Genomic DNA, 27,621 nt, shown 5'->3' with positions numbered 1-27,621 from the left:
GTGCATCTCCTTGCTTTAGCCTGTAGTAAATTGGAAAAGCATCAGATAGAAACTGGCCTATACGGACTCTGCTGTACGTTTCACTGAGACACATTTTAATTAATCAAACTAGTTTCTTGGGAATACCAAATTCAATAAGAATATTATATAAAACTTCTTTCTTAAACCAAGTCACATGCTTTTTTGGAATCTATGAATAACTGATGTTATAACCTTATACTCTTTTTTTCTCCAATACCTGTCGGATGCAAAAAATCTGATCAATAGTCGATCGATTACGCCTAACAGTGCACTGATGGTCCTTAATAATTTCATCTACATATGGAGTTCATCTTCTCGAAAGAATGTTGGACAAAATTTTGTACAATGTCAACGAACGTGATATTCCTCGAAAGTTACTACAGTTAGTCTTGTCCCCATTCTTAAAAATAGATACTATTATGGACTCCTTCCATTGTTCTGGTACAATTTCCTTATAAATTTCGCAAGATAATGTGCTTCCATCCCTCTTGTATTAATTCTGCTGGAATTTGATCGATACCTGAAGACTTGTACTTATTCAGATTTTCTATTGCAATTTCAACTTCAGAAACTGTGGGTTTGGGTATAAATAGCTCAGCAGTCTATATTTGAATTTCGTCTTGATCATTTCTATTTGGCCTGTGTACATTTAGTAGTTGTTCAAAATAGTTTTTCCATCTGTTCAGGATTGAATGAGAGTCTGGAAGCAAGTCACCATTGAGTCATTCCACGTCAACTCGCAGAAAATTGTACAAATTTTGACCTTCATATTTCTAATTGTATTTATATTTTTTTTTATCAACTCTATGGGTCTAATAAATTAACAAGTGTACAGTAACTTCGGTTATAGTGAACCTCTGTGGACCAGCATTTTTTTTTCACTATATCCGAGGTTCACTAAAACCGAAGTGTCTGTTTTTATACTACTGACGTTGCTATACATACAGTATTAATGTCTGTTTGGTACAGACCACATTCAATATCAGTACTAATGCTCTCTTTATCTTCCAATTTAAATGCTTTATGCTTCGACATTCAGATGTTCACAGTTCGAAACTTGAATCTAATCTGGCCATGGCCTTGATCACGTTTACCCTTGTTTGATATCCGTTCTTAAATTCCTGTATTCCCTTATATAAATCTCGAATGGTTTTGTTGTTACTATTTTTGTTTCTATTTCATTCAGTTTTTCCTTCAAGTAATCTCTCTTTTTATTCCAAAGTGTACGACTTGCTTTCCGTCTTTCATTGAAATAATTATCTCTGTTCAACTGGATCCTGTAAGAATTTCAATTTTGCCTGTTTCCTTCTTTCTACTATCATGATGTAAATAATCATGACCATTTTTTTAATTTGGCTGGGTCTAAATTCCCTCTGTATTTACAAGTTATAATAAGAACTAGAGATGAAAAACGATCGAGAAAGCAAGACTAACAGCACCCCCAAAGCCAAAAACCCACACGACAAAGTTGCATACGAGTACGTTGCGTCATTGATGTAAAGACTGGTTATGAGTGTTTCAAGACATCGAAATTGATCACTCTCAACGTCAAGCAGCCTTGAATCACCACAGTTGTTTATACCTGACTGAACTTTTATCTACTTTGGAAACGGTTATATATGTATAAACAATGAAGTAGCCTATTTGAAGTATCATGTCTACCTTTCAGTGTATAATAATATATTCCCCAGTCTTATTTAATTACCAGGCCCTAATTAAAAAGCTAGGAATTTTCTTTTCATATGTTTGAGATCAAGTGTGCAATCTCAAGTAAAAAGATACAGTAGAACCTCGATTATCCATCAGCCTATTAACCGATTGGTGGATTAACTGACTCTCTCTCTCTCTCTCTCTCTGGCTTTTTTTTTTTCTGCTGCAGAAAAATACTAAGTACTGTACAATATGTTAATACGTATTTTTTCTACGGAAGGTTATTACCAGCCTTTACCATTACACAGTATGTAGTAGGAATCCTACCGTTACTGGCAATAGAAACACTTTTGGAAGGAGATTATTTCAAGAGAGATTTCCAGATGTTCTAATTCCGTGTCAAACTACGATTCATAGATTAGTAAAGAAATTAGTAAATAACGGGAAGTTTTCTTGATAAGAAACATAATAAACCACATACAGTACTCATAGAAGAAACCTTTCAGGATACCCAGGTCAAAAATATCTTCCTCATTCCGCTTATCAGTTGCCAGTGTCGTTCTTTCTTCTCCTCGACTATATGTGAATGAACCCTGAAACATATAAGGGTGGGAGTTGAGATGGTTACTGAAATAACGGGGTTTGCATTGTGTCAGTAAGCAAGGTTTGTCTACATTTCTACTACAGACATTCCAGTGAAAGACCGAGGAGTGCTTTGTGTGTTACGAAATGTGTATTGTGAAATTTGAAATCTGGCATCCTTGTGTGATCGTCACTATATAATTGACTAACTTTTGCAAACGCCGATTAGTGCACTGAGTTACAGCGATAAACTTAAGTCAATAGAGGATTGTCTTCCAATCTGGAAACAAAGATCTACACTTTAAACGGTAAGATAAGACTGTTAACAGAATATTACTTTTACTTATTCAAACATACATGATTCTTAATTATAGATGTTTTTAATTGTTTATTTTATCAGCTGCTGTGTTTATCTACAGTCAGTATGTAACATCACGAAGATTAAACCAAAATATATTGTATGTGATCTGTGAAAGGAACTAAGTCCAATTTTTAAAGTGAATAATCCATTAATCCATAATGGAGTTTTTTTTTCGATTATCGACTGTTGGGCTTGAATTCCTCATATTTTTTCTCTAGTTGCAGGAAGATCAAATGCAATTTTAATAGGATGTTAAAATATGATCAAAGTAGTATCACGATTATTCGTGGGTTTTGTAGGTTAAGGACATGTGGTTTTGAATATGCAGGATAATTCTGAAAATTTGAAATTAAAACATGATTTTTAATAGTTAGTCTACATTAAAAGCATTATTCACGAAATGTATTTTTGGAGTCAAGGTTCCCTTACTTTCTTATTTTATACATAGACTCCTTGATAATAATCATCCCAGGTAATCGAGAGATTACTGTAGACCTAGGTATTGTTCCATTGTAAAATACAGATGTAAACTTCTAAGACTTCTTGAAGTACTGAATATAATCCAAGCTAACATAGTTTGCTGTCGAGGTTACATGTGTTTTTATTACAATTTTTCTTTCCCTCTTCCAAAATTAAACTGTAGCCAGCAATTCCTTACTTGAATTAGTTCTTTTTGTTTAATAGCACTTTTGAGGCGCAATTTAATTAGTTATATATTTAAGATTGAAAGCATATATTCAGAATCTTTCGGAACCTAATTAAAGGGAAAAAGCTTTCCCTGGTTTTTACATGTAGGAACACTACATAAATTCTCAATGGTTATATACTGGAAAACAAATGCACATGCAAAGCGCGTCCCTCAAAATACACGCTTGCGCTATCTGTTTGTGCTAGTTCAGGATATCTCTATTAAAACAGAATTGCTGGGTAACTTTCGGCACTGGACTTCAAACTCATTTCAGCATCAGTAATAAACATAACATCATCCATACCATAGCCCAGGTTAAGTATAAGAGCACAGCCGTTTTGGCTACCCAGTCATTCACAGAATAGAAGTTGTAAGCACAATAAGCCTTAAGCTGCAGTATAAGCCTTCAGGTTGCTGCTCTGTACAAGAGAAAAAAAAAAGTTCCACTCATATTAGTATCCATTGACTGTTACATAATTCACTTTCCATGTAAAACATATGATAGTTTATATTTTGATGATGCTGAAATATGATAATATAAGCAAAAAAGAGTAACACGAAATTTTATTTTAAATAAACAATATAATGCATTTGACTTTTATTCCTCAAGGGAAGAATTAAGTCTGTATTTTTGTACACGTTATTTTGTTAACAATAAACAACAAAAATTGGTAACTTATTTCATGACTCACCCACCAAAATAGTGACAGGTTTAACACCGAAATGGTGTGTGTTATTTCGACAAAAACTACTCTGTCAAATGTTTACTTCTGCGTTTTAAAATGACTGTTATGTTTTAGGCTCCTATTTCTCCTGTTCACTGTTTGCCACTTCTCATATATTTTCTTCCTGGTATAAATCTTTTCTTCTTGAGGTTTGTTTCATTTCTGGAGTTACTGTATTGCAAGTGCTGTATTATTTGTTTCCATTTTTATTCAGTTTATGTAGTAATGCACCGTATAAACCTCTCAGAGTGCTGACAAAATAATATCACTGTCATCTTTCAGATATTTTCTGAGCTTACCACTTTTTTCGTCACTTTTATTACTGTTCTTAAATTGCTTTCCAACTCACTGTCCAGGTCGTTCTCTATTTTACGCTGACTGAATGATTATTCAATAATATAATTTTGATCCATTCCCATTTGACGATCACATTGTTCTTGAGTTGTTTTAGTAGCACTTCACAGAGCCCCAAACTGCTAAGCTTTTAGAAGACAGTGATTGAGGTATTGTTTAGCACTGTATATTTTTAAATTATATCACCAAAATCACACTTCCACAAAACTGACTTAATTGCTGTAGATCACTCTCCTCCATTTTTAGTCCCACAGAAGACTGAGTAATATCATCTTCCATTCATTCATAAATTTCTGTCCAAGGGCAGATCTTTCACTGCACATCCAGCATTCTCCATTCCTTCCTATTTTCTGATTTCCTTTTAGTCTCGCATATGATTCATAATTTTTAATGTTGTCCATCATATGATATCTTCATCTGCCCCAAACTTTTCTGCGGAATATCATCGTATAGTAACAGAAAATTATCCCCAATGCACTTAACTGCGTGCATGTGTTCTCCCCTCCTCACAATTTATTTTTCTATGAGACATAACATGAAGTACGAGGGCTATTCATAAATCAACTTCCGATTGTTGATTGTGGATTGCTAGACCGTTGCAGAAAGATTGTGCTTGTGCAGTAGCCGTAAGTAAAGACGTGATAATGCTCCCATGCATCGTGCACTCATTTTGGTTCAGTAGTCTGTGAGAAACAACTGTTGATAATGGACGCGATTATTACTCGTCCCTCGATTTCTTCATGCAAAAGGAGTTAACGCTGCTGAGATTCACCATCGATTCTGTCGTGTTTATAGCAACATTATGAGTGATAGTGCAGTACGGTACTGGTGCAGAAAATTTAAGAATGGGTGTGAAGATGTGCACAATGAGGGAGGTCAAGGACGACATTCAATTGTGACTGATGAACTCGTTCAACAAACTCTGGGTGAAAGACGTTGTTTCACAATTTCTGAAAATTTCCCACAAATTTCAAGGACAAGTGTCTATGAAATTGTTACGGCAAGGTTAGGTTTCCACAAATTTTGTGCACGATGGGTGCCGAAAAATCTCACTGACCAGCATAAAGCTCAGAGAATGATCTCGGCCTTAACATTCCTTTAACATTACCACATTGATGGTGATCAATTTCTGTACAGATTCGTGACAGAAGATGAGACATGGGTACAGTTCGTGAATGCTGAGACCAAAGAACAGTCAAAATAATAACAGCAGATGTTTATTGTGAAATGCTAAAGAAGCTTCTGAGAGCAATCCAAAACAAACGCTGCGGATTGGTCTCCAAGGGTGTCATTCTTTTCTATGACAATGCTAGTCCCCATACTGCTGCTCGCACAAAGACTTTATTGAACAAGTACACACGGGAATCTTTCGAACATCCCCCCTACATCCAGACTTGGTGCCAAGCGACTACCACCTGTTTCCCAAGATGAAGAACTGGTTAGCAACTCAGTGCTTCATTGACAATGAGGAGCTCATGGACAAAGTGAAAACCTGGCTGAGTACACAGGCAGTGTCCTGTTATGAAGAAGGAATACACAAGTTAGTCCCACGCTATAACAAGTGCTTGAATTTATATGGCGACTATGTTGAAAAATAGTGTCACTATCCAGGAACGTTTTCCAGGCAATAAATAATTTGTAACATTGTTTGTGTTTTTTTTTTTTGTAGCCAATCGGAAGTTTATTTCTGAATAGCCCTCGTATTACACATAGGGTGGTATTTTTTCAGACCATATGCATTTGACCGCCCTGTCAAAATACGTGCATATGATTGGCACCATTCCTTCTCCACACTGTGTCCTGTGTAGAAAGGATTAAATCATGGCAAGAGTCGTCTGTCTGTGGTGCTCTTCTCAGCTACATACAAACAATTGTGGGAAATTATTGAACTCCAAGAAAATGTATGGTTTCGTTGCCAAACACCTGTACATTGGACAGCAACAAGGTGCATCTGCACAACGTGCAAATAGAATAAATTTAATTCTCTTATCTAGATATAAGGATCTGGCCTAAAACCAACATTCCCTCCCCTCCCCCTTCCCATTCACAGTAATATAATATAACTTCAAAAACTAAAGGAATATGAAACAAATACTGACCACTCGTCTGTTATATATGTGTTAAACGGTTTCTTTCTGTGAATGTATCTGCTCATTGAAATATTACGAAGGGATCATGCATTCTGAAACAGTGCATCTAATTGTTATCCATGTTAATAAAACATACAAATAGCTGCAACCAATTATTGAAAGAGTTTTGTTGTTGTTAGTTAGTATTTATTTAATGCACAAACATTTGGTACAAGATCATTCGTCATTATTAGTAGTAGTAGTAGTAGTAGTACTGTCATCCTCTGAGGAGTTTAGTGCTGAGAGGAATGCGGTTCCAACTAGCCTAGCTAGCGCGGTACTGGAGTGGGAGGAAACAGTGACAGCGGCATTCTGGAAGGAAGTACAATCATACTGAAAACACGTGCACACAGTCACACTACTACAAACTGAAGACTGCATATATTTGGACGATTAATACTTCCCACTCCACTCAGCTTGGCTTGGCTGTAGCAACAAAAGAATCTACCTGCAATCCCCCGCACCGATGGCAAGAATACCTCAGGTCCCAGCACTAAACTCGTCAGAGGAAGACAGTAGTAGTAGTAGTAATATCATTATTATTAAATATCAGTAAATAAATCATTCCTATTGTTATTGTTGTTATTATTATTGTAAAAAATTTTAAATTATGGTTTATTTATGCTCGCAACTGCTGAGGTTATATCAGCATTGGTAGTGTGACAGAATTTTGTCCTGCAGGAGTTCTTTTACATGCCAGTAAATCTACTAACATGATGCTGTCGCATTTAAGCCTACTTAAATGCCATCGACCTGGACCGGTATCGAACTCGGAAACTTGAGCACAGAAGGCCAGCGCTATACCGACTGCACTACCCAGGCCAACATTATTATTATTATTATTATTATTATTATTATTATTATTATTATTATATCAAAATTGAAGCCTTGATTTTATGTCTTGCATCTTACATATGTTTTTCATTATTTCAGTAATGACTGCAAGTGGACACAGGTTGACTGTGCTTTCGAAAGCAGTTAGTGGTGTTGCTACAACCACAGTGACTACAGTGAATCGCATGATTCCAACTGCTCAAACCACGTCGACATCAGTATCAAGACCAGTGATGAGGGTACCTCCTCTTAACATGACGTGTGGAACGCAGGCAACATTAGGTACTTTGGTAAACACAGTGGTGACAGGCACTACCACAGTGACCACGACAACTACAGTAACTACAACCAAGACCTGTACAGCTCTCACACAGCCAGTCCTAGCTGCTCTAGTCCAGTCTCCAAAGAACAATACAACTTCTTCATTACCATTATCTAGTAGTATAGTGACACGGAATGAAACCAAAATTGCGGAGCAAAACAAGCAAAAGCAGGAGATGCAAGAGGAAAATCGATCTGTTTTCTACTTGGTGAGTGTATGTTTTAAAAATAACTTTGGTTAAGAAATAATATTGATCCAAACATCTCCTCCAAGGAATACAATGCTCAAACTGTAGATTGCTTTGTAATCTTCGTATGTAATGCATTGTATTGAGGTATATACATATCACACTGGGGATCAGGGAAGTAAAGTGGTGTTGGCAGGAGGAACAGGAGTACGTACCCAAGAAAATCATTGCATTGCTGTTTTTGGACTTGGACTCACTGGAATCTAAATTCAGATGGATTTAGTGTGACTCATAAATTAACGTTTTAAATTTGCTCTTTCGTATAGTTATATTGTAAACTCGAAGTGTAATCTCAAAAACTTTTAATGCTAAAATTTTTTGGAATTTGAACAGAAATCGTTTTCTACCACTTGTATAGCTGTATCTTTAACATCTGCATACCTTTCTCTCTTTCCTCTTCCCTTCTTATGCTTTCATCACACTCCAAGTAATGGAAAATATTAGGTTTGTAATCTAGGTACATTATTTATTGAACATCTTTATTTTTATTTCTCTCGTGCAGCCTGAACTAGAAGAAAAGAAACGAGAAAGAAGAAAAAGAAAATTAGAAATGTTGAACAGATTCAATATGCGTCGCTGTGCAGCCTGCCCCATATATGGGTCTGATCTGATAGACGCTATGCGAATTGTGGATTTAGTAGAACCTCATTCAGGCAACTTCAGAGGTGCTGGTTATGTACACTGCTTGAATTCGCTAAAAGACTGTAATAAACCAGACAGGTTCTGGACACAGACAGAAACATTGAGAGCAGCTGTTAATACTCCACTGCACTATGTTGATGATCTTAGAGACATTTTTTCAAGGTAAGATTTTAACTGGTTACAGTTTAAAATAAATTTGAATGTTGTTTGATGTTGGTTTAGGATAAATATGGGAACCTAGGCAATTGCTAATTTTGAATGATAGTACATTAGAAGCTTCGTGTGACTTTATTCTCATATCCTTTAATCTCCAACCATATCAAATAGCTTTGTTGAAAGTAATTAAACATCTTCCCTTCAATTTCATTCGTTTTTAGAAGCTTTCAAGTATATACAGTGTTATTCAGAATATATGATAATTGTGTATGCAAAATCTGCAAAAGAGAAAACATCCTGGTACTTTCCTGTAACCCATCTCACTGTGGTGGGGGGGGGGGGGAGATTTTGAACTTCAGTCCATGCACCAGAATTAACAACAATTTAAACAAAATAAAGTCATTGCCCACCAAATATATAGCAAACACCCAGACCCAGTACTCGGGTTTGCACCATAAAACAAAAGTAAATATATAACATAGTATGAAGTCAGGGTCATTTTTATATGGTTTACTATAAAAATGAACAGAACTAACATTTTTAATTAAGACACAGATATTGTTTCAAATTATTAGATACATTACCTTGAAAGATATATAGTAATCTAGTTTTAGGGTAGATTTGAGTACCCACAATTTAAAAAAGTAAAAGTATCATTTTGATCAAATGTTCATCATAAACTTCCATTTACTATTATGCATAATGCCAAGATCAAAATTGTCTATTTAAAATGGAAATAAAATTTCTCATTTTGCTTTGAAACACTGAGGTGATGCTGAACTTAAGTCGCCTTCATGCCTCCATGATCACTAGATTTTGTGTTACAGTCTTCAAATAAGTACTTCACTGTGAGATTAAATAATAAGAAGTTTACTTTCTTAATTTACGAGTACAAGTTTTCTGAGAGCAGTCATTAATGTGTAATATGATAAGTAATTTAAAAACTGCTTAATATTTTGTAACATAAAGAGAAAATAAATACTACAGTTCTATGTATTAGGATATCATTACAGTCCAGACTTGTCTTCAAATGATTGATAGCATTATACTTCATTCATTCATAGTTTTCTGCCCAAGAGCAGGTCTATCGCTGCAAACCCAACATTCTCCCATGTTTCCTATTTTCTGCCTTCCTCCTTGTTTCGACATATATCTTAATGTCGTCTATCATCTGATTCTTCTCCCGTTCACCATTCCTTTCATTGCATCCTTCAGTAGGCAGTTTCTTCTCAGCCAGTGATGCAACCAATTCCTTTTTCCCTTCCTGATCAGTTTCACCCACTCTTTCCAACACAGCTTCATTTCTTATTCTGTCTGTCCATTTCACACTCTCCATTCATCTCCATATCCACATTTCAATACTTCTCTTCTCTTCTCTTCTCTTCTCTTCTCTTCTCTTCTCTTCTCTTCTCTTCTCCTCTCCTCTCCTCTCCTCTCCTTACTTGTAGTCGTAGTCGTAGTCATGTCTATATTTTTGCTCCATACAATACCACACAAAGCACTTCACTAGTCTCTTCCTTAGCTTTTTTTTTTTTTTTTTTTTTTTTTTTTTTTTTTTTTTTTTTTTTTCCAGAGGTCCGGCAGAAGATGCTCTCCTTTTTCTACTGATGTGTTGTATTTAATAGGTCTAGTTATTCCAATTAATTTCTTTCCTAATTTCAACAACATCTTCTACTGATTGTTTTGCATTTACTTTCTCCTTTTTTTCTATTCTACTCCTCTACTTTTGTTACTTTATCTTCAAATAGCATTGCTTGTGTTGCTTGTTTTTACAATAAAATTATTACGAGTACATTTTTTCTACTCCATTTTGTTAGTTTTATGTAAGTAACACAAAAACACTATAAATTCATACTGGCTACGAAACGTGATTACATCCAGCACTCATTGTGAAATTCTCATACTTCACACATAAACATGTTTTTCGCTTTTAAATATTAAATGCTACAACCCAGAGAGGCCGCAATACACAAAAAAATGGAATAAAAAATTTCATAGTCATGATCTCCCCAGTCAAAAGTCTTGACGAACTTTGTCATGCTATATGCAGGGTGGGCCAAAGAAAAGGGAGATTTTTAAATAGAGAAATGAAACTTTAGATATTGTAGTAAATTAACTTTATTGTATGAAAATATAGAATATAGTATGCCATTTGCATGTAACTACTACTACTTGCTCTCCATCAATGTGCATACATTCTTGTAATTTCTCTTTGAAGTTTCTCATTTCACTTTACAACAGTTTGACTGTGATGGTCCAAATTTTTTCACGAATTGCTGTCTTCAGTTGTTCCATGTTACATGGTTTCTTTGAAATTACCTTACTTTTTAGATACCCCCATAAAAAGAAATGATATGCACTTAAATCGGGGGATTGTGCAGACCAGGGAATGTCTTCATTTCTCGATATGATATAATTCCCAAACAAAGTTCGCATTTCTGTCATAGAGATGGGTGCAGTATGTGCTGTTACACTACCTTGCTGAAATTAAGTTAATCTGTTGATATGAGAATTTCTTCTTCTCAATTGACCACTTAAAAGAAGTTGAATCATTATCACATAACGAGCTGCATTAACAATTTATGTACAACGATTGGCAATCTTTTCTTTATTAGAAGGTTTCTTTTTTAGAGCTGAGCCTGTTTGTTCTAAATTTCGAACTCAGATTTTAATTGCATGTGAAGAGGGCACAGGATCATGAGACGGAGTTGAAAGTGGCGGCAAAACTCCTTATGAACAACTTCTGCATATTGACCATCTAGATAATAAGTTTTTACAGCAAATCCTCGTTGCTCACCAGTCCAATGCTCCATATTTAATAAATTACAACAATTAGGCTAAATAATGACAATGAATCTAAGCCTGCTGAAATAATCCATATACTACCAACAACAAAATTAAAATCTCCCGTTTATTTGGTCCACTTTGTATAACAGATTTATTTTCCTTGTAGTTGAGAGTTACTTGAGAAGGAAGCGTTTCCCCAAACCGACACTGCTTGATTAATTTGGGAAATACCTTTTCATGCCCTAACAATTGTTTAACTTTTGAACATTGTGTGTCATTTGGGAGTTTTCTTTAATTAATTTATAATACCTTGCTTTGTTAGCTTCTTAAGTTTTTACTCTAGTTTCTTAATTTTTTGTAAGCCTTAGCCCTATCTTTATTCACTTGCATTCACACTACTTGTTTTCTATTTCTGCTCAGGTCCTGTTTCTTTAATGTTTCCACCAGTTTCACTAGCACTAGCTGTTACAGTAGACCTATCTTCTTCTTTTGAAAATAATTTTTACCTCAGTTTACTTTTGTCAGGTATCTTCTAATCCTGTACGCCCAGTTCCTTTGAGCTTTTTTTTTATGTTCAATTTCATTTATTGCATTCCATAGATCGTACATTAGCATTGAAACTTTAAGATTCGGAACAAGTCAAGAGATATGCAGTTTTTTTTTGTTGAGATGATCAATCACTTAAATCAGATATGTCTGAATTTTCGCTGCTTCTTTTCTTTTACAATATATTTCTCGTTCTCTACGTTTCACTTCTTCATAGAGTATCGGATCAGATCTGATTCTCTCTCTGGATACATTTTTCTTCCGCTTTTCGTTTTTTCCTTCTGAGTTTTCCTTCATTCCAGTCACTTTGCTTATATTTACTCTCATATGCAGAAATTAAAAAGAAGTGGCATTTTCATCTACATCTTTCCCACACATAAGGCATGTTTTTCATATATTAAATAAGTTTTTTTGTACTTTGAACTAAATATTTAATGAGGTGTACTATCATGACAAAATAATAATTGAAAAATATGTTATTAAGATCTTGTTCACCTCCATGTGAAGCTACTTTACATGGAGGTGACATATTTCATGTTTTTCCTAATCTATTTGTAACCCATAACTTCAAGTCCAATGTGATTTATTTCTGACATTAAAATTCTATTTCACACCATCCTATCAGAAAAGTAATGTTTCACTAAAATAGTGTAGGCAGTAAAGAGGTCATGGAGGTGACTAAAAGAAAAGGTAACTTAGCAAAAGTGGTTTTACAGTTTAATTAAAGTGAACAAGGGAACACTTAACCACAGTGTCCACAGTGAGATGAAAAGGTGGTTGTCACAAACATCTACTGGAATAATATAGCAGTGTTATTTGCGAATCTAGTGGCCTTTTTAAGAAACTTTCTGAATTTCAATGAAGGCAACCAAAAAAAACTAGTTACATATATTCACAGAAAATCTACAGCCACCTCGTAATGGGGATGTTTACTTCTTACATTTTCCAATAAATATAGATGTTTCTCTATACAGATGGTATTGTAATCATAATATGTAAAAAGTAATTTTGAATTTATAGTCTTACAATTAGGGTAAAACAGAGGTAGATACATCCATGATGGTGACATTTTGCATTATTTCTAAATTCTAACAATAAATCTGTAATATTTAAAGCAAGTTCACATTACTCCCTATTTTTGTGAAATGGCCTCTTTTTAACCAATATCCGATATGCGTATGTAAAGTATTTCTCTAGTTCTCAATGGTTCCAAGAAGTAACTAGTGAAGATAGTTGTAGTTCAAAACTTAATCTTTTACAAAAATGTTTTTTCTGTTGTGTAGGTTCGTGTTGTGTGTGCCAGCAGTTTCAGCTCCTCAGCCTAAGTTCCATGTATCTCATCCTCCCCCCTCAAAGTTCTGGGGACTGAAGAGAACTCAGGCCATGCTACAGCAAGAACTGTCATCACGTAGTGCTTTACTGCATCCTATTGCTAGTGCAATGGTTACACAGTTCCCGGATCCTAGGCTTATACAGTATGATTGTGGTGGGTTAATAGAACACTATATTTTTTTAACATATACCTGCGAAGAAAATAACTATCCAAATTATCTACTCAACCTTTTGAGAAATTGTATGCATATTTGAATGAAGAAACTTGTCTACATAAATAATTCAACCTTATCATAGCAAGAGTTCGTTAAATTCAGGATATAACTTGTTATAATTAGGGCTCGGAAGTTGATCAAATATCACCATTTTTGAGACGTCACTGACAATGCAGGATGCAATATGAACTTGTTTCACTTCAATACGAACCAATATAGCCTACTTGTATTATGCATTTTTGCATCTTTCGATCTTCTATTGTCTATTGGTCATTCTTAAGGAAATGTTCTACTTTTTGTTGCATATTTGCTAATTTCTGCTTTTTAACAGACCTTTTTTTTATGTTGTGGTCATAGTCTATATTCAAGAAGCAGGTTGCTTATGCAATTCCATTGAATCATACAGTAATTTTCTCTATTATTGCATCGGCCTTGACCCCTGATTATGTTTGTTATGTGCTTCCCCCCATTCAGTGCAACAGAACAAATACTGCAACCACAGTCAGCATTCGATTATGTCTCACAAGTGAAGACATAAAAATTCCGAAAGTGAGTAAAATAAGCAGTCCTTTTGCAATAGTTAGTGATTGAGTTTGGTGACAATATATTTCCCACAGATGAAAGTATACCATTTTGTAAGTTGTGAGAAATTAAAATACGAGGGCTATTCATAAAGTAACTTCCGTTTATTTTTTACAAACCTGTGAATGACGTTACAGAATTGGGTTACAATACGTTTGAAAGTATGCACTCTAGTCTATTGTTCCACATAGTTTCCAGTCACATTGAGACACTTGTAGCATTTGACGAGCTTTGAAATTCCGCAATCGTAGAATTCGGCCGCCTGTGACTGAAGCCAACCTACGAAGCTGGTTTTCAACTCTTCGTCATCGTCAAAACACTTCGAGTCAAGCCACGTCTTCATGTGCATAAAGAGATGGTAATCGGTAGGTGCCAAATCTGGGCTATAGGGAGGATGATCCAATACTTCCCAGTTGAACTCTTGCAGTTTGGTCGCAGTACAACGTGCTGTATGCGGCCGGCTGTTGTCATGCAGGAAAATGACCACAGAGCTCAACATGCCACGATGTTTGTTTAGAATGGCCCTTTTCAAGTTCATTAGTGTGTACAGTAATGCTGTGGCATTCCTCTCCAAGAACTCCACTAGCAAAATTCTTTTCTGTCCCAGAAGACAGTTGCCATGAGTTATCTCGTGGAAAGTGTTTGACGACATTTTGTGGGTTTTTTCGGGGAGTGAGTATGGCCCCACTGCATTGATTGAAGCTTTGTTTCTGCATTCCTGTCACAATCTGATCGAGAAAAGCATCACCTTCTCTTAATGCTCAAGAAAGGACAGTGCTTCTCCCATCTGCTGAGCCTTTGGTCCTCAAAAAGAGTGTAGGCACCCATCTGGCAGAAAGTTTCCAGTAGCCCAAATCTTCGGTAATCACTTTGTACAGAAGAGTACGACTAATCTGTGGAAAACCCTCTCTAAGCTCCGACATGGTGAACCTGCGGTTTGCTCTAACCTTTTCGTCAACCAAACGAATCAGATCTGCATTCATGATACTCAGTCGAACACTTCTCTCTTTATCCTGGACATTGGTTCGCCCATTTTTGAACATATGGCACCATTGTCTTACACTACCTTCACTCATTACATATGGCCCATAAACTTCACAAAGTTGGCGATGGATTTTATTAGTTTTACAGTTTTTGGCAACAAGAAACCTTATTACAGAACGTACCTCACACCTGGTGGGACTTGCGGTTGCAGCACACATTTTGACAGTATGTAGCTCAGAGAAGAACAAAGACACGACCTTGACTCTACTGCTGCTCGTCTTGTACTGCTTCAAGGTACACTCTAACTCAAGAGCGGCGCCACTGTCTCTGTTGTTACGCACGCTATATGAAAACGGAAGTTACTTTATGAATAGCCCTCGTAAGTGCAGATGCAATCAGATATATGGTGAAAGCAGACACAGCAATAAAATCATTTTATACAAAAAAAGGGTTCACATAACGTGCATGACTTCATAGAGTGGTGTGAACCACTGCGTGAAAAATTTTCGCGACTCAACAAACTTTTGTCAAATATATATACATCTTCTGTGTGTGCATGCGTTTTTTTCTCTTTCATGAATAAGACATTTTCGTGTCGAAAAACAATGTGTAAAGTCGAGAAAGTTTGTTCTACATAATGAAAATGTTGACTTCGTGCTTTTGATGAAGATTTTTCACCAGGGTCCTTGGTCATTTCATCTATACACAATTGAAGTAGAGAAGAGTTTATTACTACTACTACTACTACTACTACTACTACTACTACTACTACTACTACTACTACTACTACTACTACTACTACTACTACTGCTGCTGCTGCTGCTGCTTCTTTTTAAATTATGTTATATTTCAGAAATTGAAGGTCATTTTTCTGTCATTTTTTAGGTCATAAACTTCCAAGCTCTAGTTATAATGTGTGTCTATAATATCTTAGAACATAATCTATGAAATTATATATTGTAGTAGTCTGAGTTTTTCTGTATTAACTCTTCCATCAGTTGTGAATTTATTTTATATCACTTGCATTGTCTAATTTTTGTAGGAAGTGGTACATTGTATTTTGTTGTTGAGCCATTTCGATCCCTTACTAATGACGTCACATTTTTTTTTTTTACCATTCATGATATCCGTCTAAGTTGTTAAAATGTAATTTGAATAGCTTACTGTTCCTTCTCTCCGAATTTTTGTCACACACTTCAGTTACTTTTATCTTTCGTGTTGCATCGTGCTTTCATTTTGGCCATAATGTGTATACTGCCAGTCAAAAATTTTTGGACAGGTACAGAATTCATTCATTTATAGTTTTCTGTCTGAGGGCAGGTCTTTCACTGCAAATCCAGTATTCTCCATCTCTTCCTATTTTCTCCCTTCTTCTTAGTCTCCACATTGATCCATGTATCTTAATGTTGTCTATCATCTGATAACTTCTTCTGCCTCGAAATTTTCTTCCATACACCATTCCTTCCAATGAATCCTTCTTAGTCAATGGCCCAGCCAATTTCTTTTTCTCTTTCTGATCAGTTTCAGCATTATCCTTCCTTCACCCACTCTTCCTTTCCAATTCTGTCTGTCCATTTTACACACTCCATTCTTCTCCATATCCACATTTTAAATGCTTCTATTTGCTTCTCTTCACTTCGTCACAGTGTCCATGTTTCTGTCCCATATAATATCACATTCCACACAATGCACTTCACTAGTCTCTTTCTTAGTTCTTTTTACAGAGGTCCGCAGAAGATGCTCTTTTTTCTATTAAAAGCTTGCTTGTGTCCTCCTTTTGACTTCCTGGCAGCAGCTCATGTTACTATTTACAGCACACTCCAACTATTTGAAGCTGTCCACTTGTTCCATTGCTTCATTTCGAATTCGCAAGTTTCCTTTCTTTAGTTTTTTTTTTTTTTCTGATAACCGTGGTCTTCGTTTTATTCACACTTATATTCAAGTCATGTTGCTCATAATTGTCAATTAGCTCCAGTAGCATATCTCTTAGTATCATCTCCTCTTCTGCTAACAGCGCCATATCATCAGCAAATCTTATGCACTTTACTTTTCTTCCTCCTATTAATCACATCTCCCATGTTCTGAAAACAGAGGACAGGTATTATTTGTTTTAATTACCACAGTAACAATGGAGTATATCCCACTTATACATGTAGTTTGACACATTTATAATAAATGACTCTTTGAAGAATTAAACTTTCTTTTCATTAAAGAAACCACTCTTTGCAGAAGCCACTTTCTTCACTACTCCTGGCCATATGCTTAATGAGTAATTCTGATATGTGCTCTGTGGTGGTGTTTCACTCCTATCTGGTCCTGGAATGTTCCGTAGTTTTTCCTCTAATGTTGGACAAATATTTCTCACACGACAATTGCACTCCTACCACTATGACTCCAGATTTCAGTCTAGCGACTGCAGTGGTACCTTCGTATATTTTTATTTTCTCTTACCTTCTTCTTCTTCTTTCCTCCTCTCCCCTAATAGTCAGAGCTTAATTTTGATATATGTTTAGGATCATTATGTTGCATAATCAATTCTAGCCCAACTAGACACATTGCTGAAAGAACTGTGTTTCTCCTCAAAATGTTTTTGTTTGGTGTGTCCTTTATTCTGTGGAATTTACGAACTTCACTGAAAGAAAAGCAGCCCCCCACATCATAACAAATCCTCCCCATGTTTTATTTTTAGAGTTATACCATAGTGAATAGAAGAGAAAATTTGAGCACTATCGTAGTTGATTGGCGCCAGCAGAAGTCGCACTAGCATGGCTAAAGATCCATCCTATGTGTTACATGTGGTATAGTGAGTTTCCAGTATTATACGAAAGGGAATTCCTTAGTAAACACTGTTCTGTTCGCTATGGGCAAAGTAAATATTAACTCTAAAGTGAACCTGTTTGCTATCTTGTTTCATTTGGTCAGCTAAAAATATATTTGTCGTGATATATTTATTCAAGGAATGTTTTAATGCGGCTATTGGTTATAAATCTGATGATTCATGTTAAATCTCAGAAAGGTATTAAACATTAAGATTTACCGATTCTGCTTGTAAAAGTGAAATAAACATCTAGGTGAAGTAAGGTAATTCGGGGGAAGACGCCACACCTAAGGTATTTCTTGGCTATAGAACTCAAACCTGAAGTGATAAGGCAATATAAACAAATTTATCGTATTTTTTTCAATTATAATTGGCTCTGTATAATGATTCGTTCCTTTCCAAATACGTGTATTATTAACAATTTTTCATGTTAAAGAACTCGTGTCAGGGTGCCATCTTCCCCCATATATATGGGGAAGATGCCGCTTGGTATGGGGTAAGATGCAACAACACAGTAAATGGCATACATAAAATAAAAATTGAAATATTATGTATATTTTATTACAACTATGGAGAAACATCTATGAAATTAATTACATATTTGTTTCATGATTATTTTGAAACCATTCATTAATAAAATTAGGACACAATTCTGAATGTTAGTGCGAGCCTGCACCACTTTTCATACAGTGCAAATTATCACCACTGCAATCTATGTGCAACCATTTCTTGCATGCGATGCACTGTATCCAGTCACACTTAGGACATTTCTTAACGTAAAAATGTCCATTACAAACAATACAAAAATCATCATCATCATCATCATCATCAAAACTATTGTCACTTCATCGTGACTAATATCATCACCAGAGGAAGAAGATGAACTTCCACATCTCTTTTTTTCCTTGGTTGGGAAGGTTTCTTTTTATTTTTGGCCTTTTCTCGCTTAGTTTCTCTTCTCTGTGCTGTAGTTAAGACCTACGCTGTTTGTTTTTTGTACATCCAGAGGGTTTAGATTTTCTTACTTGAGGAATAGGGCTGACTGTTTTCACAGTTGAAATTCCATTATCCATTCTGATAGGAGCAACTGTTGATTTAGATCTACTGCCACATGCTCCGCTAGTGGTAGGACCTGGTGAACCTTTAGTAAGGTTTGAAGATTCCATCCATCGTTTCAGAGTTCTGTATGGAATGCCATACATCCTCGCTGCAGCCCATAACGTTTTTCGTCCATAGTTTACATCTTCAGCAGCTCGAATTAAATTTTATTCTGACCAAAATGTCCAATCTGTTTTTCTTTTGTAGTCTCGAATCATCGTCTTTATAGAAATGAAATGTCAATTACATTTTTAATCATTGATACCTTTATAAAATATCAGAGAATATGTAAAATAATATAATGTAAAATATTATGAAATAATAACCTTTCCACAACATAATTTAAGGTTAAATATATTTCTTAACCATGTTGCGTCTTCCCCCAGTTACAAGGGGAAGATGCCACTCACACAAGGTTGCTGCCGTAGCTGCATGCCTCGTGTGTGTAAGAGAATGCACAACTCACGTATATAGCAGATATTCCATTTAAAATAAAATATCAGTCTATGAACCTTAACTATAAACAATGAAATATTATAAAGTATGTACTCACCGGGCTATATGCTCACAAGATCCAAAATAACGGCGATGAAAATTGATATCGATAAAAAAAGACAAATGCACATGCTACGTGTCCACCTCGTCAACACTCTTCAAACTAGAAGGTCCACGTTGACCACTGCTGCAAACAAAGTTGCGTCTTCCCCCGAATTACCTTACATATTAAGTACCAAACACCTATTTTTTTTTTTAGACATAATTTTTTATGAGAGAAAAAGTTGCAACTGACGGATCAGGGAGGTTTATCACTTTGAAGTGTGCAAATTCAGTCCAAACATTTGATAATGTATTATGTTTCTTCATTATGTATCCTGCTAAGTGAAATGCTAACTTCTGTTTAGAGAATTTTTCATTTTAAGGAAGAATTAATTCACTTTCTCAGTCTTTCAGTATTTTAATTTTGGTCTTTACTTTTCTATTCACTTTCATCATCCATTGTGCGGAAATGACTATCGAATGAAGTAAAGGGTGAATCTATCTTGGGTTCACAGTTGGCAATCGAATTTAAGGCAAGTTTGGTAGGAATGTACAGACCCAGAAACAAAAATTTTGTATCTGGGTCTGTACACATATTGTAACATAATTATATAGGCCTATAACTTTTTTTTTTAATGGCTGGTACTTGACTGTTCGTCATTCATCCTTATGAAGCCAGTAATGTAAAAAAAGTTTCGTAGTGGAAGAGTGATCATCGCAGTTGAGAGAATGCAGAATATCAAAATGACAACTCCAAAAGACCTTGATTACTTGAGTATATTCTGCCATCAGAACATATCTCAATCCTCTGTTCAACAAATATTCCATTTCTAGAGTGCTCTTCAAGATTATTCTTAATGGTTCTGAAATTCTTATAGATGCAAACGTGTTTTTCTGAAGTGTTAGACTGTGTAAAAATTCTTGTAATATTTCGTGGAACAAAGAACCTTTGTAAACCCTTTTTGTGAGTAATGTGTAGTTAAAAGCATCTGCAAGGTTATTGAATTCTGTTGCGAAAATGTCGGTACTGATGTGCTGACTACCACCAAATTCGTTATGCTTCATTTCTCTAACTAATTTAATTGCATTGAAATGCCAATCTCGCATTCATCTTCTGAAATGTGGTTGGCTCCGTGGGAGGTTGTCAACTTAAGACAAATTTGAAGCTCAACGAATTCAGGATATGTGTCAGTCTCGAGTAACTGTCTATAATACGAAGGTTGTTACGGCATAAGTCATGGCACTTTTTTTTTTTTTTTTTCAAAATTAAGCAATGGTATCACGAGATGTCTTATGTCGTATGTTGTATGGCATCCATAGTATATGATCGCATCACTGGATTGGGATGTATGGTTATCACACAGAAAGCAGTATGAATTCAGTTGTGAGTCAACTATCATGCCTTGTATTCATAACACAAGTATGTTGTCTAATCACTATGCTGATGGCAGTGTGATACGGTTATCACACAGAAAGCTGTGTTAAACATAATGCATAATACAGTTGTGCCTTGTGACCCAGTGGTTTGTTAGGGTGGTGGCTATGTGTGCTGTAATGCTATTTCAAGTATCGTAATAAACACGAGTAGCATGATGCTGAGTCATTTATGGATGTTTGATCATTAGTCTATCTTATGTTACCCTACTAATACACCTATTGTCCTTTCAAATAGCATGTTGCTGTATTGTTTATGGATATTGGACCCCTAACCTATCCTACCTCATTAGTACACATACTCTGCTCTTTCATTTGTTTATTTCAAAATTTTGGACCACGCCACATTCTCACAAAAAGAAATAGTTGCCTACCTTCGTAATTACAATTTACTTATTTGTCTTTGTATAGCAACAGTACATTGTCGTGGAAATAATTACGTATGCACTCCAAAATATGTACGGAATGTGATAAAGACCATTTTTCTTTGGTCATCTATTGAATTTGGAATGGAGGAGCATTTTAATTTGTATTTTTTTCTCCATACATCCAAATTTAACCCTGCACTTTTATTTGATTGACTTCCATCACTTGTGAAGCCACGTTCATCCTTCCTTGTTCCAAATTAATTAGACTAGGGACCATACTTTTTGGTAATAGTGATATGAGCGAAATTTTCCGCAATTGCTTTCTTTGTTACATTTACCCTTATTGACACCTAAAATACAATATTTAAGCAAAACATACTAGCTAAATAACACGAAATTTTGGAACAGTGTTCGAATAACCGCGAATCATAGTAAAAACTACGAAATGTGCCCCGAAAATTTTGTTCAATATTGTTTAAGAGCATGTTTGTTTCAATTTGTCACTCATTTAGTAATGCCAATATTTCTGCATTTTTGCTATGGTTATCGAAAAACGATTAATTTCTGTAGTCGACTGCAGGAAAGTTTAAAGAATGTTGTTTGCAACATAGGGCTACAACATTATTCAGTCTTTACTTCAGTATGTTATGCACTAGAGGCTATAGTTTGGTGCAAAAAAGATTTTTGAGGGACTAGTAGAGAACCGCTATGAATTTGGTGTAAATTGTTTGCAGGAACTGTGGTTCCAAACATCAGTCTAATGTGGATATTGAGAGGGGCTTTTTTGCATACACGAAAATATTCTCTGACTGTCGCACAAATGTTCGTGCAGACAATGTAGAAACAATAGATTAACGATGCTGATGTGAGATACATGCAAACCATAAAAAGTAACAAAAATTTCATATTAAACATAATAAATAATACATTCAATTGACAACTTATTTCACGAAATACCCACCGAAATAGTGGCAAGTTTAACACCGAAATTATACATTTTATTTCACCAGAAAATACACTCTAATTATGACTTGAATTAATATTTTGGCCAAAATGTCACCAGGAGTTGAATTTTTGCTAGCATAGATTGCCTCATGCTGGATTCAATTTTACAACAATGGGACAAATATGAACACTAGTGCGTAATTGGCAAGATCATTCTTTTTGTTGTCATGAGTTTCGTCCTCCGAATCAAAAAATTGATCAAGTTTCAGTGAAGATGAACAATTAAATTTAATGTTTTCACTTAATTTATCTTCCCTAGTCGTTTGCCTCCATTTTACTCGTTTATTACAATATCTATCTCCTGGCACCACATTATCATAATCATCCTATCACATCATCGAGGTAATGTAACTCCGCCTTCCAGGCGCCCCAACCTCAGAAGTGGGTTACAATTAAGCCACGGCCAGGAGAGAAGACCAGAAATGTCGAAAAGACAACCTGGTGGCATTGGATTAAAACAATATCTGTCATTGCATTTATGGCATTTCTGTTCTATTAAAACCAGATTTACATTTTGAACCATTTGCATTGTCATTTCGAATGAAATTTAGTAGGCAGAAGCAGTAACTCTTGTCTCAAACAATTCCTGTAATCCTTAGGTTATTTGATTCTTAAAAGCAAACTTTCTAATTTAAATTCATTGAAATAACGCATGCCTTTGGGACTAGTGTTGCATTTCTTTAGTGTCATGTCTACAATTAATTTTTGTTTCTTGTCGAGACATTTTAGACGACCTTCAGCTTCAGTTTGTGTCATTCTGGACCAGCTTCTTTTCAATCAGCCTTAATTTCACTCTGCAACTAATTATTAGTTCTAATTAAATTTCTGTTTACATTTTTAATTTATTTTTCTAAATTTAGTATTATCTAAGGGGTGTCAACATAATCATCGACTATTTTGGATGTAGAAGGCTGATTCAGATTTGTTTATTCCTGAACTGTTGCTGATGATGTTGTCAACAGTGATTCTTTGCTCAGTTTCGTTTTTCAGTGGAGTTCTTAAGATATACAGGGTGTTAGGGGTTAACAGGAGGTTCTTTGTATGAAATAGAACCAATACTTTCAATGAAATATTTTTCTACAACGCATAGTTCAAGCAATAAAAAATAAATTGTGTTGAAAGTTTCGTTGCCGAAGTTTTCATATCTCTTTAAAATTTTAAGGTTTACTATGAATGTCGCAATAGATATTAAAAAGATGAACAGTGTATGTCTTTGTCTTTTTTGCATAAGGTGAACAATTTATTCACAAATTAATACTCAAATTTTATTATCTGTATGTTCTGTATAACTAAACTATTAGTACTGTAGTTGGCACTGAGGGTTTATGAACCTAAAGCGGTATGATGCTGCAGTTGCAACCCTCCATTCGTCACTCCATTGCTACAATGGGAAGCTAGAGGGAGTACACACACTTTCTCTTCCATACGCTTTGGTTATACTATATGGATGCATATTTTCAGTTAATGAATGACAAATGAAAGTACTCCATGTGGCCTAGGCTTCAATTTCGGCTCTTCAGATCACAGGACATACTTCCGTCATCAATTGTCTAGTGTTTTGTTATCATTTGCCCATTTTAGACTCTTCTGTATGTTTCCTTTTCTGAGGAGTTGTTCCTTGTTGACTGCCAATCTTCCCCAGAAATTCGCTTCTGAAAGACATCTCTGCAAAGTACTGATAGATATATTGTTATGAGCAATTTTAAAAACTGTTAGATTTTTCGATATCAGTTTTCTATTTCTTTTACTAATCAGTACAATAAACCTGTCCTCAGCTTTGAGAATTTTCGATGTCAGTTTTCCATTTATTTTACTAATCAGTACAGTAAACCTATCCTCAACTTTGGAAATAGTTCTAGGTGTTCCATGTCCTATTTTGTTCTTATTGGACTGAGTTGTATTGTACTTCTGGATCACATAAGACACAGTTCATCTCGGAAAATTTAGTTTCTTCGAAATTTCACGAAGACTGTGAACTGATACCGATTTATCTGCACTCAGTGTCCATTACTCATTCCCTAATAATTTCAAAAATAAAAATTATTTAACAAAAAGATACTGATCATTTAATAAATAGTATTAAAATTTATTAAAAAAGGTTATGTACCTTGGACAGACGGACCGTTTCGACGCTGGTGTTGCGTGTTCATCAGTGTCCTACGAACACTACTGCCGATCTTGAATTCTGCCATTTGAATTCGTCAGTTGTAGGGGTGGGGGTGTGTTGCTCTTATGGTGGGGGGGTGGTTGTTTGTGTGCTGTGTATCATGATATCGAACAGTGTATGGGTATTGAACTGTAATTGTGTATAAAGTATATGTTGTATGTTACTATATGTTTATATATTTCGTATTGTTCTAAGATGTTTAACTGTGAACTGTTTGGTGTGGTGTGTAGAATTTCCATATCTGTTTCTATATTATTGTAGTTATGATTATTGTTGATAATATGTTCTGCGTAATTTGATGTGATGTAGGGTTTGGTTATAGCTTTAATATGTTCATTATGTCTTGTTTGAAAGGATCTTCCTGTCCTATGTAAAAATGTGGGCAAACACCAGTTGAATTATATTTATTTGAATGTTTGACGTGATTAGTTCTGTGTTAAGTTATTTGTTTTGTATGCTATCTTGTATTTTAGTTTTCTGAATGAAATTGCAATTTTGTAAGTATTGATATTGTGATATGTTAATGTTATGTATTTATTCTCATGTGGTGTTTGTGTTGGTTTGTTCTGTTTTTGTTTTGCCTTTTCTTATTAGTGTGTGTGTGTCTATCATGTTAGGGTTATATCCATTGTCTTGTGCTATATATTTTATTGTGTTTAGTTCTTCAGTGTAGTTGTCATTGTTCATTGGTATGTTAATTAATCTGTGTCATTGTGCGGAAAGCTGCATGTTTATGTTGTATGAGATGATTTGATGAATTGTGTATGTGTGTGTTGTGGTTGTGGCGGGTTTCCTGTATATTTTGAATTCGTGTCTGTTATTTGTTTCGGTTATGGTGATGTCTAAGAAGTTTATAGCTTGATTATGTTCTGTTTCTATTGTATACTTTAATTTGGGATGTATTTTGTTGAGTAGTTGATGTAGATTTTCTATTTGTATTTTGTTTCCATTATATAGGACTATTAAGTCATCTACATATCGATGGCAGTACATTATGTTCTCTGCTTGTTTGTTGTTGTCAGTGTTTAGTATGTGTGTTTGTTCTATATTATGAATGCAGATTTCAGCTAATATGCTTGATATAGGTGAACCCATTGGTAATCCTTCAGTTTGTGTGTAATATTTATTGTTATGTGTGAAATAATTTTGTTTTGTAATAATCTCCATAATGTTTATAATTTCGTCAATGTGAGTCTGTGGTATGTTATTTTTGATAAGCACAGACTCACATTGACGAAATTATACACATTACAGAGATTACTACAAAATAAAATTATTTCAAATCGATATTGATGGATGGCTTGACGATTGTGACTCATTATAACTTCTCCAGCTAGTGAAAATTTTATTCCAGCAAGTTGTTTGTGATATGTAAGCAAGAGTAATCTTTCCACATATTGCTAGTCTCTTTTTGTACTTACAGGTAAACTGCAGGTGCTAGACCGATTACTTCGGCAATTGAAAGCAGAACACCACCGTGTACTGATTTTCACCCAAATGACTAGGATGCTGGATGTGTTAGAAGCTTTTCTCAATTTTCATGGCCACATCTATTTACGCTTGGATGGAACAACTCGTGTAGATCAAAGACAGGTTATTTGTTGAATATTTATTATATTTTATGTCGTTTTTAATTGAATTTTATCTCCCTAATGATTTTGTAGTCATGACAAATTTATATTTATGAAGTTTGTATGATTCTTGATTTGTAAGAATTTAATTGCAAAAGCGAGATAGTTCCTATCTTATGTCTGGTTTCTACAGACTCGTAAAATAGGCCATGGATAAGCTATCCATGAGGTACAATTTATGTAGTAATGATTACTTTTTGTGTTTCTACAAACCAACAACTAATAATTTGCTAGTACATTAATATCAAAGGGTAGTGATGTGTCTCACATAACCTCTCCTACCCATTTCCCATCCTCACCTTCTCGTGGTGTAATCTGTTTTTATGAACGAGGCTCTGAGAACTGAGTCATGGCGGTATAACCATTCCACCTATTACTGAGGAAATGCAGTATTGAAGCAGGTCCAGTAGCTTAAAGATGGCAACCCCATCGCTGGACTTACCACCTCCTTGCTAGCAACTAGTTGGTGGGACATTCTATTGCTTTCAAGCCTGATAAAAGGAAAAGCCGGATGGATCATTTTGATGACGACTTATAAATGAATAAGGCTAATGAATGGAAAAAAGAAAATATTATTAAATTTGCTACATGAAATTGACCATAAAGAAGAACAATTAGATGACATTTTGGCAAAGAAAGGAATATTTGAGCCTTTCAGAGCAAAAGTGATGTAAGTCAAAATTGGGTAATGAGGTTTAAAGTAAAAATTCTATCAAATACAGCGCAAAGTAGCAATTAATATGTCCTTCTTGCTATCCACTGACTACTAATAGTTTAAATAAATTGAATATTAATTGCAACTTTGCACTGTATTTTACAGAATGTTTACTTTAACCCTCATTACTCATTTTTGACTTACACCAGTTTTGCTCTGAATGGCTCATATCACTATTAACAGAAATTTAAAATTAGATTAATAACGTTTGCAAATCTTGTTTTACTAGCAACATCAGAAGATGATTTGCAATGGTCAGTACATAATTTAAATTTAATAGTTCAAAAATATTCAATGGAAATATCCATTAACAAAACAAAAATAATGGCCTTTTGTAGTAAATACCCAATACCAAACAAAATTTGATTAAATAACAAAATTTTTGGAAACAGTTAATGAGTTTAATTATTTAGGATATAAACTTTCTTTTGTTGAAAATTTGGATTATCAGAAAAAATTGTTGTTGTTGTCTAGTGCCTTGCATTTGGCAATGAAGCCATTAGCAGTCGTGCTTTCCAATACTTTTGAACTGTAGTTTCTTCTGATCTTAATGCTTCACAGGTCTTCAAGTGGTCTTCATTCATTTCTGCTGGATCGGTCCCCCTTGCATAATGGGGGTTTACGTCGGGTAATGTAACTGCTACATTGTAAAACTGGTGCCCGTTAAGAAAACAGTTACATGAAAGCCACA

At 35.0% G+C, this 27,621-nt stretch overlaps 1 protein-coding gene across 5 annotated transcripts in view; it reads left to right on the top strand.

Annotated features, from left to right (window-relative positions):
- dom (domino helicase) overlaps positions 1 to 27,621 on the top strand; it is a 689,640-nt gene that overhangs the window by 424,973 nt on the left and 237,046 nt on the right. For all 5 annotated transcript variants that reach the window (XM_069845730.1, XM_069845733.1, XM_069845731.1 and 2 more), the window contains 4 exons: positions 7,444 to 7,874; positions 8,416 to 8,717; positions 13,328 to 13,530; positions 26,008 to 26,177. In XM_069845730.1, coding sequence (XP_069701831.1) covers positions 7,444 to 7,874; positions 8,416 to 8,717; positions 13,328 to 13,530; positions 26,008 to 26,177 — 1,106 coding nt within the window. The remainder of the gene's footprint in view (positions 1 to 7,443; positions 7,875 to 8,415; positions 8,718 to 13,327; positions 13,531 to 26,007; positions 26,178 to 27,621) is intronic.

The sequence above is a fragment of the Periplaneta americana genome, chromosome 14 (genome assembly GCF_040183065.1).
Source record: "Periplaneta americana isolate PAMFEO1 chromosome 14, P.americana_PAMFEO1_priV1, whole genome shotgun sequence".
In the NCBI taxonomy this organism is placed as follows: domain Eukaryota; kingdom Metazoa; phylum Arthropoda; class Insecta; order Blattodea; family Blattidae; genus Periplaneta; species Periplaneta americana.
Note: the sequence above shows the minus strand (reverse complement) of the source record. Positions and strands in the feature narration are given on the sequence as shown.